Source organism: Tasmannia lanceolata, unplaced genomic scaffold, assembly GCF_043159265.1.
Source record: "Tasmannia lanceolata isolate RefF3 unplaced genomic scaffold, GAP_Taslan_0.1 ptg000023l, whole genome shotgun sequence".
Classification (NCBI taxonomy): Eukaryota; Viridiplantae; Streptophyta; class Magnoliopsida; order Canellales; family Winteraceae; genus Tasmannia; species Tasmannia lanceolata.
In genome coordinates this window covers 11,046,681-11,057,876 of record NW_027518700.1, presented here as the reverse complement: position 1 = coordinate 11,057,876, position 11,196 = coordinate 11,046,681, and the positions used below count along the sequence as shown (strand labels likewise).

At 38.1% G+C, this 11,196-nt stretch overlaps 1 protein-coding gene across 1 annotated transcript; it reads left to right on the top strand.

The window, feature by feature from the left end:
* The first annotated feature begins 3,494 nt into the window (after positions 1–3,494).
* On the top strand, positions 3,495–9,627 carry LOC143856373 (plant intracellular Ras-group-related LRR protein 6-like). The gene is made up of 4 exons (XM_077366567.1): positions 3,495–3,707; positions 5,849–6,018; positions 7,467–7,982; positions 9,315–9,627. The coding sequence occupies exons 1-4, from the start codon at positions 3,561–3,563 to the stop codon at positions 9,475–9,477; spliced, it is 996 nt and encodes a 331-aa protein (XP_077222682.1). The 5' UTR covers positions 3,495–3,560; the 3' UTR covers positions 9,478–9,627.
* Positions 9,628–11,196: the final 1,569 nt, after the last annotated feature.

Below are 11,196 nucleotides of genomic sequence, written 5' to 3'. Positions count from 1 at the left end.
TTGTTTAATCTATGTGTATAAAAATGCTTGTAAACGATAAAACTAATCAAAATTACATACACAAATATAATGTATATCTATTATCAAAGAATATGATGCATAAAGAACAAAACCCTCTCTCTTTTCCTTCGAGAAAGCATGAAATGAAACGACTGAAATGAGTGAAACTGCATTCCCATCCGATTCATTAAGTAATGAGAGGTTTTGACCAAAATACCCTTCATAGAACGGTTAGCATTAACAAAATTTGGAGGGTATTTTTGTAAACCATTTCGGATCGTGACTATCCAATGGGCATCTGCGGTGTGCCCATACGCAATCCAAAATTTTACGGATCCCAGATTTGATGATCCGAAATATGCCCATGGATCCTATTCATATGCTTAGATCCCGTTCATTAACATTCGGATTCGGACCATCCATCAAACCGTCTAGATCCATTGACACCCCTAAGTATTGCTATATGTGAAGATGATTTTAAAATGAACATTGAGTTATCTGATTGGCTACACCTGAGACCATTTTCTATGAGGGAACTCATAAATCGTTGAAACCAGGCACGTGGAGCCTGTTTTAAACTATATAAAACTCGTTTGAGTTTGCAAACATTGTTGGGATAATCATGGTGAACAAAACCTTGGGGCTGTGACATATAAACCTCCTCTTTTAATTCCCCATGTAGAAAACCATTTTTAACGTCAACTTGACGTATTAAAAAGGCGTGACTGTGAGAGGAGAAGAAATAGGCGATTTGGAAGATTTTCGTAGATTATGGGAGGAAAAAAAATAGAAGCGTCCAAAGATCAATACCGCCCTGATACCATGAAGAAATATTATCTTTGAAATATTATGCGACTTACAGTCCAATGTGACTGTGGTTCCTATTTATATGTTGAATATAGTGCTTGAGCGCGATACAGTTGGTTGTTTCTTTGCTGACCAAGACATTAAATTATTTCCAAGGAATATACAGAACCCTGTGGTAGATCTTCTCGTATCCATACAACTTGCATAATTTGCATAAAAAAAAGGCTCGAATATTGTTTCTAGGAGTAGAATATAAACAAATTCCATAATTGAAGGTTCCTTTGAGATAGCGAAGTATTCTCTTTACTGCTTGAAGGTGGTTTTCGCGCGGTGCATGCGTAAATTGACAGACTAAATTCACTGCAAAAGATAAATCAGGTCTTGTGAAGGTGAAATATTGTAGGGCCCCAACAATACGTCTATATTCTATGGGATCAGATAAAAGATCACTTGAATCATCAGAAGTTGAGTCTTTAGTGTAACTGGAGTAGAGACTGCTTTGGAATTGTCCATATTCGATTTTGGAAGGCTATCACCTGCATTTTTTTCTTGATTTAAAAATAACCCATCAATAGTTTTTGTTGCTTGAATTCCAAGAAAATAAAGTAGAGTTCCCAAATCTGTCATAGCAAATTCACTTTGAAGGACACGCATGTTTGAATTTAACAGAGCATTATCTGAAGCTGTCAAAATTATATCATCCACATGTAATAGAAGTATTGGTATATGTGAAGATGATTTTTAAAATGAACATTGAGTTATCTGACTGGCTGCACCTGAAACCATTTTCTTTGAGGAAACTCGTAAAGCGTTGAAACCAGGCACATGGAGCCTGTTTTAAACCATATAAAGCTCGTTTGAGTTTACACATGGTTGGGATAATCAGGGTGAACAAAACCTTGGGGCTGTGACATATAAACCTCCTCTTTTAAATCCCCATGTAGAAAAGCATTTTTAACGTCAACTTGACGTATTAAATATGCATGAATGTGAGAGGAGGAGAAATTGGCGATTTTAGGAGAAGAAATAGAAGCGTCCAAAGATCATTACCGCTCTGATACCATGAAGAAATATTATCTTTGAAATATTTTGCGACTTACAGTCCGATGTGACTGTGGTAGCTATTTATACGTTGAATATATAATTTACATGACAATAATGCCCTTGAGGGCTCTATTACAACATTGACATATACAATAATGACAGACTATTACATGTGGGCCGGCAAGTTGATTAAAGAAAGAACTACTATTCTTTTTAAATACTATTGACCTAAGATGGAACGATCTTAGGTGCTGAATCTGTGCAAAATTTTATTCACTATTATATTAATTATTAGTCCAAAAAATTCTTAAACAACCAGATGCAAGTCTCCAACCAGATGGCCAAAATCACCCTTTCAATCAAAGTGGTACCCTACTAGATTGACGGTTGCCATCACACTCATCAACAACATGATGAAACATAGTGCGAATCTATTCTGGAAAATAAGGCACTCAAATGTGAAACAGTAGACTTTAGGTTCAATAAAAAAAAAAACTTTAGGTTCAATGAGCTATCATGAAAGTAAGAACACAGAGACAATGACCCTAAACCCCCTATTCATCTACGAATTCACAGGTCTATCCAAGATTATATAATGACAAGACACTGCCCCATACAGTCGTATCAATGGACCCAAACGGTCCGATAGGCCGTCCGATACTCCAAACTTAAAAGAACATGATCTAGATACATTACCAGGATCATGAACACATTTTGGGATCATAGGATCTGAAATTATTACGGATGGAATCCATACAACTAAGAATTGCCCAAGGGACATTCCTAAATCCAATTTTACTATACTATTTTTCAAAAATACATCGCATTTTATGGAATGATTCTTATTTTAAGTATTTTTTTTCATTCTTCTCTCAAGTCTCGGCTCACCTTTGGAGCTATCAGTGAGGCTCTCCCTCGCCCTTTTGTTAGAGTTTTTACGGTGTAAAATGTACGTACCTAGGGTGCAACTTGGATCAGGTTGGATCGGGTTGAGCCCCCAACCCGAGATAGCATTCCCTCAACCTTAACCCAACCTAACCCAAGCGTAAAAAATGCAAGCACAAAACATAACGAAAGAAAATCAAGATAAAATTAGACGACGGAGGTCAGGCTAGGGTCAGGTCGCATTGCCGATTCCTCGACCCGAATTGGGTTGGCTTTTCCCAACCCAACACAAGGAAATGCCGACCCAAACTGATCCAAAATCGGTTTTAACCCGTTGGGTTCAACTTGAGCCCGAACCAACTTGCACCCCTAGTATGTAGGACCTACTAGGACACAGGGTCCGATTTGAAATCGATCGTGACCAAGACACAGAAAGTAGGATCCAAAGAACACTCCGGATCCAATCCAACAGTTACTAAGACATAGATGGATCCAATCCATTGACACCCGTACTCAGAAAACATCAGTTTAAGTGGCAAACTGAGTGTACTTTCGTAAATTGGAATAATAGAATTGGTGATTCACATGGAGCTGCCCGTTATTCGCGGGCAACCGTTTTTTTAGCTGCCCATAGAAACCGTTGACTATACTATAGATTGCAATGTCGTCATGCACACGTGGCAAAATCTACGGTACAACCGTACGTCCGTTCTTTAAAAGGACGGTCTTGGAGAACGAATAGTCACTTGCCATTTTAATCCTTCCTTTATTTTCTCTGTTTCTCTTGTTTTTTCCTTGATTTTGTTTTCTGGTGTTTGGAGAAAATGGCAATGGAGGCGAGGGAGAGACACATAGAAGAAGATAAGGTGGAGACAGTGGATTTAAGTGGCTTATCTTTGGAGACTTTGCCAAATCCTTCTATAAACATAGGGTTGATTTCTAAGTTAGACCTTTCAAATAACAATCTACAGGTACGTTTCTTTATAAAAATCCATGAACTATTGAACATAAAATCATGGGTTTTTTTTTTTGGATTGGTGGTTTATATGTTATCTAGTGTTTTGGAGAAAAGGGTTTGTTGATTTATGTTTTCTGAAGGTATCTAGATTTTTTTTAAAATTTAACAACAGTTTTGAATGTTAGATCATGGGTTATACTACTAGTCCCTTTCTTTTTCTTTTTTCTTGTTTTAGTAATTGATTGGACCGAAATCATGGCGAAAGCCGCGAAACTAAAGAAAAATAGGAACTTTTCTTTGTTTTTGTATGAGAACCCATGTTTGAGAGATTTGTGGTAGGATATTAAGAACCGATTCTCTCTCTTGTACATACTACATACAAAGATGGGTGATTTTTCATCGTTTTTTATTTCTAGTCATGCGTTATATTTTTCTGGATGAAGGTTATTTTGGTCATTTTGAACCATTGGAACAGAGTCCCGTTTTGAGTGTTTAACCTAGTTTTAATTTAGACATTAAATCCTCGCCGTTTTGAGTGTATTCCTATTTTTAATTTGGACATTTAATTGATTTTCTCTATCTCTCTAAAAGATTGGTGATTTTTCATCCTTTTTTCAATGACCGCCAGTTTCTTAAGATTTACTTATTTAAACGTCAGATTGAAGTTTGTTGTATAAAGGATGGCAGCCGGCTGTGAACTTTGTCACTCTTCTGTGAACATGAATCCGATGTAAATTTCATCTTCTTCATGAAATTTTTCTAAATGATTCATTTAGCCGACCCCAAGTAGTTTGGGACAAAGGCTTTGTTGAGTTGAATTGAGTCGAGATTGAAGTTTGTTGTATAACGGCTTTGTTTTTTGTATGTGTTTAATTATATGCTTTTTTTCTCTTATTAATAATAGACATTTGTTTGAAATCATTAGACATACATGGGCCACCCACACAACTGTTGAAGTATAAATGATTAAATAACACAAACTCTAAGGGGCCGTTTGGATACGTAGAATTTTGGAATCATGGATTTCTTCAAAATTGTACATGGGAGACAAGAGAAGAAGCCAACGTTTTTTGATTTTTCACCCTTCTTTCCATCAGCAAGAGAGTAGAAGATCCTCCCATGTTTACAGGTTTTAGAAATCTCAAGATGGGGGAGAGATTTTTAAAACATGTATTTCTTACTTAAAATCCGAGATTCTAAAGAGAAGTGAAACGGACGGTCTCCTTTTCTTGCCTCCCATCTACAATTTTGAAGAAATCCAAGATTCTAAAATTCGCTTATCCAAACGGCCCCTAAGAGATTAAGCTATTGGAGCAATTGGTTGTTTCACACAAGGTTTAAAATTTCGGTTTCGGTAACCGTTTCGGACCCCACCCAAAACCGGAATTTGGTTCCAAATTCCGGACCGAAATTCCGAAATTTTGTAACACCTTTTTTTTTAATAAATAATGTCTTTAAACTGAAATTACCGAAATTTCGGACCGAAATCCGAAATTTGGTAGAAGGCGAAAAATTGAATTTTGGAAATTTTCGGTTTCAGTCCCCATCGGTAACCGAAATTTCGGTCGAAATTTTAAACCATGGTTTCACATGGCACCAGAGTTGTTGCCTCACGTTAGATCATGTGTTCAAAACCAACAAGTCACCAAAAAGAGAGACCCAAAAAAAGGGAGGGGACACACGTAAGGAGAAGTGCTGAAGTATAAATGATTACATAACACATTGAGCTTTTGGAATAATTGGTTGTTTCCCACAAACATCTGCAGAGAAGTATAAATGATTACATATGCTTAAACCTTCACAAAATGCAAAGATAAACAAGTTAGTGATTATTCATTTATTTATAGGAATTTGCTAGGCAATTTCACAGAAAGTCATTTTGCGGCTCAACTTTTTAGCAGATTTTGTCATATTCATTTAATTCATGTGAGGTGGTTTTTCGCTCCAAAAAAATTGTGGCTCGAAATGGCTTTCCGCAAATTTGCCTAGCAAATCCCATATTTGTAATAGTGATCATTATTTCCTTCCGGTAATAGATATTGATTTATAGGGATTTGCCAGGGAATTTCATTTCCTTTATTTGTAATTATCATCCATAATATGTCAAATAACAAAGAGTTTCTCATCTTATACTTCTTTTGATTGTAATGGCAGACTATTCCGGAATCTCTAACTGCAAGGTTGCTAAATGTAGTGGTCTTAGACTTGCATTCGAACCAGCTCAAATCTCTTCCAAATTCAATTGGGTGCTTATCCAAGCTCAAGGTCTTGAACATCTCTGGCAACCTACTCGACTCTTTGCCTAAAACTATAGAGAATTGCAGGTGAATCTTCGCTCTAAACGAATACTTACTATAAAACTGAAAATATACATGTCTTAGGATTGTCCAAAACAACCACCCTTATCAAACTAGGGGTATCTTTGTCATTTTATCAAAAGGACGAGTATTATTGTCATGAAAAAATAGCCATTGATGTGGTCTTAATACATGGCACAACAAGGAGTTATGTTAGGAATCTCTCTGAAACAGGCATGTCTTCCTAACCGCTCTCGTAACTGAGAATGATAAATTGAAGGGCGCCCTTACAAAAAACCATCTATAAAAGGACTCCCCCATTGGTTCTTCTTAACAGAGTGCATTTATTGTTCTTTTAATCATACGCTTGTTTGTGACTTCCATTTTATAGTTTTTTTGTGCCCTTATAAATGCACTTTGCTGGGAGAAACCAATGGAGGAGGCCTTGTAGCTAGTTTTTGCAAGGGTGCCCTTCAGTTTATCATTCTTCCTATTAAAAAATATAAGGTTATTGCAAATTTCAAAATGGGATTTGCTAGGCAATTTCTCAGAAGCCACTTTGTGGCTCACTTTTGCAGGAGAGAACAGCCACACAGGCTCACTTTTCCAAAGATTTTGTCTTATTCATTTAATTTATTTTAGATGGCTTTTCTCTCCTTCAAAAGTGAGCTGCGAAATGGCATTTGGGACTGGGTTGGAATTAGAATACCACCTCTTGGGGAGGAAACAGTTTTGGATACATACCACTTTAATTATGCCCCTAATTCTGTTCACTTTTTTTTGAAGCAGATGCCAGAATGGGGTGGAATCAAAATAAGATCCCTATTCCAACAACTGATTCCGGCAATCCAAATGCACCCTTACTTGAAGGGCATTTTTATCTTGAAAAAGTATATGAACTAATATATGATATATCATATATGTATCATCCAACGATTTAGTTGTGATGTGTTATAACCTAACTAAGGGCGTGTTTGGCTACCATGAATTTATTTTCATAATAAATTAGCTTCTCCAAGTGGTGGGAAAGTGGAAGAGGGATAGATACAAGAAGGACTAAGTGAGGGAAGGGAAAGAAAAGCCCCAAAATTAGGAAACAAAAAAGTTCCAAAATATGATCGGCTTTTTCCTTGTTTTTTAGCCACTTTCTCACCCTTAACCCAGTCATGCCCTCTCAAGTCTCTCCTTTTCCCACCCGCACTGACCCTCTCTCACCACTTGAGAAGCTAATTTATCATGAAAAAAATTTCATGATTCAAAGGACTTGGTAAAAATGCTAAAAAAACAAGGGAAGTGTTATCTTCGCTCCTTTTCTTCCTTGGGTCAGCCCTCTAGTGTATTTACGACTACTATTTTCACACTACAAGTGGGGTGGCCCGGGGAAGTAAAGGTGCAAAAATATCATTCCCCAAATACAAACTTGGGCTGTTAGGTACTTTCCTAATACACTTACACGTTTTTTTTGTGTTGAACAGGGCTCTGGAAGAACTGATAGCTAACTTCAACAAGCTAACAAAACTCCCGGACACTCTCGGATTTGAACTCATAAACCTCAAAAAACTCTCAGTAAACTCAAACAAACTCGTCTTCCTCCCTTTCTCAACCTCCCACATGACCAACCTTCGCGTTCTCGATGCCCGCCTCAACTGCCTCCGTGCCCTTCCCGACGGCCTCGAAAACCTCCTCAAACTCGAAATCCTCAACGTTAGCCAAAACTTCCAATACCTCCAAACCCTCCCTTACTCTCTCGGCCTCCTTTTCTCTCTCATAGAATTAGACATAAGTTATAACAAAATCTCTTTGCTCCCTGACTCTATAGGATGCTTGAAAAACCTCCAAAAACTCCATCTCGAAGGAAACCCACTTATCTCTCCGCCCGCAGATATTGTTGAACAGAGATTGGAGGTGATCAAAGAGTATCTTAGAGAAAGGATGAAGGGAAACAATAGGAGCCCCACCAAGAAGAAGTCGTGGTTTGGGAAGCTTGTCAGGTACTGTGAAACAACCAATTACTCCAAAAGCTTAAGCTGTTAAGAGTTGATGTTATTTAATCATGAGGTATGCTAAACTAAGGGCGTCCTTGCGAAAAAGGGCTGAAAGGGTGCCCCCATTGGCTGTACATGGCCAATGTACTTTATAAATGATGGAAGTCAAAAGAGTATTAAATGCATTTTAGCCATGTCCAGCCAATGGGGGCACCATTTCAGCTCTTTTTTGCGAGGGCTTCCCTGAGTTTAGCATTCCTCTTTAATCATCTATACTTAACACCCCCGCTCAAATGTGACCCCGCTTTTTTGGGTTGGCCAAGAACGTGGTTTTTAATATTAAGGAGTTATTGGGTTTTGAACCCATGACCTCACGTGAGGCAATCGCTCTAATACCATGTGAAACAACCAATTACTTCCAAAGCTTAAGCTGTTAGATTTGGTTATTTAATCATTCATTATACTTCAACACTCCCCCTCACGTGCTATGCGCATGGATTTTTAATAAGGAAAATTACATTTACACCCCCTCTAGTTTCTGACACATTCAACTCTAACACTGACTTTCAAAACGTGACAAGTACACCTCCTAAGGTTTCAAAACGTGACAAGTACACCCCATCCGTCAACGGTCCGTCAGTTGAACCTGACGGAAAGACTGAAACTAACCATGGTTAATATTTTGAGGATAGAAATACCCTCATTTGCAGAGGGACTAGGGTTACACCATTTCCCACCGTCATCGTCGAACCTCCGGCTACCGCCGCCGTCGCCACCTTCGGCCACCACCGCTGTCGCCATCTCCGGCCACCGCTGTTGCCTCCACCACAGACAATGAAACCCCACCCCATGGCTACATCAAACCCGCATTTCAAGAAAAAAACATTGATAAAAACAAAAACAAGCCCTAAAATATTAGGGTTTATGTGCAAATCATGATAATGGTGTAAATGAAGACAAATAAAACTCCTAAATCAAGAGTTTATGTTGATAAATAAACAAGGGTTTGAATCAAACCCTAAATTTCAGTTTTCAAGTTTGAAAACCCTAATTTTCAGTTGGGGAAGACAAAGGCATTTTGGTCATTTCCGCCTCGCCGTCTACTCCGTCACGTTAAAAAAACTTCAGGGGGTGTACTTGTCGCGTTTTGAAAGTCAGGTTAGAGTTGAATATGTCAGAAACTAGAGGGGGTGTATCTGTATTTTACCCATTTTACTATTAAGGAGTTGTTGGGATTTTGACCCTATAACCTGCCATGTGAAACGACTAATTCCTCCCAAAGCTTAAACTCCTAAGCTGTTTGAGTTGTTGTTATTTAATCATTTATACTTTGAACAGGTACAAAACATTCAATGGTTCGATGGGTAATAATGAGGTAAGAGATAAGGATGGGTTTTTGTTATCGGATTATCGATCTATTGATGGGCTTGCTTCGCCGAGGTACGTTGGACTATTGTCGCCTCGAAGGCTGTTTTCTCCCCGGACTTACTTCAGTAGATGAGTGGCTGGCTGGGAAGCATGATGCACTTCTTTCTCTTTTGCTTTTTTTTTTTTTCTTATGTTGAAGGTGGCTACATTGTGTGTATTTATTTAGATTGTAATTATATGTGATGAAGATTATGATATAGTGACATAAGATGTTTTTTTACTACACGAGGTCGACGTGATTTAGTAGCTCACATTATTTTTTCTTCCTGAGGGGTGATTTTTCATATAAAACCCTAATATCCAAAACTCTGTCAAATTATTCGTTGAAAATTATGACATGGCAAAAAGGTTCGTTTCTTATCATCTCTCAAAGTCATTAATGGCACCTTTTGGCTACCATGATTTTTTTTGGGAAATGTTATCAGCACTACTGTATTTGATGAGGGCACTCTCACTTTATTAAAAGTACGGTATGGCCTGCACCATAGGATGATCCAAACCGTCCATTAGATGGGCCACAGCCTAAGTAGGTTGTGCCCCAAAAATCATTTCCATAGGTTGATCCTATCTCTCCGATCTATAGGGCGTTAGGATCAACCTATGGAAATGATTTTTTGGGGCACAACCTATGTAGGCTTTGGCCCATCTAATGGACGGTTTGGATCATCTTATGGTGCAGGCCATGCCGTACTTTTAATAAAGTGAGGAGTGCCCTCATCAAAATACAGTAGTGCTGTTAACATTTCCCTTTTTTTTTTCTTGGATTATTAGCTTACCCAATGGCGAGGGAGGGGATAGACACTAGAGAGACTCGGTGAGGTGAGGGAACTTACAATCTTGCCCTTTTCGTTTTGGTAAATGAGCTAGGATTAGGGGAGTGAGAAATCGACCCCCATATATCTTAAATAACCCCCTATAGAGAAAGACACATAGGGGGTCGATTTAAGATATATGGGGGTTGATTTATCACTGCCCCTAGGATTATTGTAAATAGAGATATCCGATAAAAAAAAAGAAATAGCTTCCCTTTATCCAAATGGTTGAAAAAAGGGGTACATGTCTAAAGTTTTTTGGCAAACATACTGATGTGGTTTGGGCCGTCTATCTAGGACACCATGAAAAATTTTCCCATAGAAAATTTAGTTTAATAAGTGGTAAGAGAGAAGGGAGAAGGCGGAGGCCTAAGTGAGGAGAGCAAACGGGGTTGTGGGAGAGATAAGTTTCTGACCATCCAAAACTCAAATTCTGGAGAAGAAGAATCAATGCTTCTCCTTCCATCAATTTCTGTTATGTTTTTCTCCACTAGGGGAAAATATAAAGAAGAAGGAGAAACAAGTGCTTTGGGAGAAGGAGAAATCAATGCTTCTCCTTCCATCAATTGTCAATTGGTGACACAAAAATGCCAAAATAGTGGATGGGTGACACCCTTTTGAAAGCTTGTAAACGGAGGTCAAAACACATTTTTCTGACATGGCCTTTTACATAAATATCCTCAAGGCCAAAAAAAAAAAAACAAGTTATAGTAGAAATTTCTCTCTCTTACTTTTCACCTACCAAAAATTATTGCCAACCTCTTCGAGATTCTCCATTAACGCCTGAAACTCACAAAGGGTAATTAAAGGTGAGTAGCTTATCTACTCTCTTAGGATTTGAGGTTGTATTAATGTGTTTGAACCCTGTCATTATTGTGGGTGATAACCCTGTATTTATTTGTTTGATAACCCTGTCTTATAACCCTTTCAAAATGGTTAGTTAGGGCTTATGCTTCAAGTATCTTTGTAACCCTGCCTTA

Bases quoted from the DNA above. Each gene is read 5' to 3' on its own strand.
- LOC143856373 (XM_077366567.1), top strand. From the start codon at position 3,561: ATGGCAATGGAGGCGAGGGAGAGACACATAGAAGAAGATAAGGTGGAG. The intron at 3,708-5,848 runs GTACGTTTCTTT...TTGTAATGGCAG, and splicing joins TTTCAAATAACAATCTACAG to ACTATTCCGGAATCTCTAAC. The intron at 7,983-9,314 runs GTACTGTGAAAC...TACTTTGAACAG, and splicing joins TGGTTTGGGAAGCTTGTCAG to GTACAAAACATTCAATGGTT.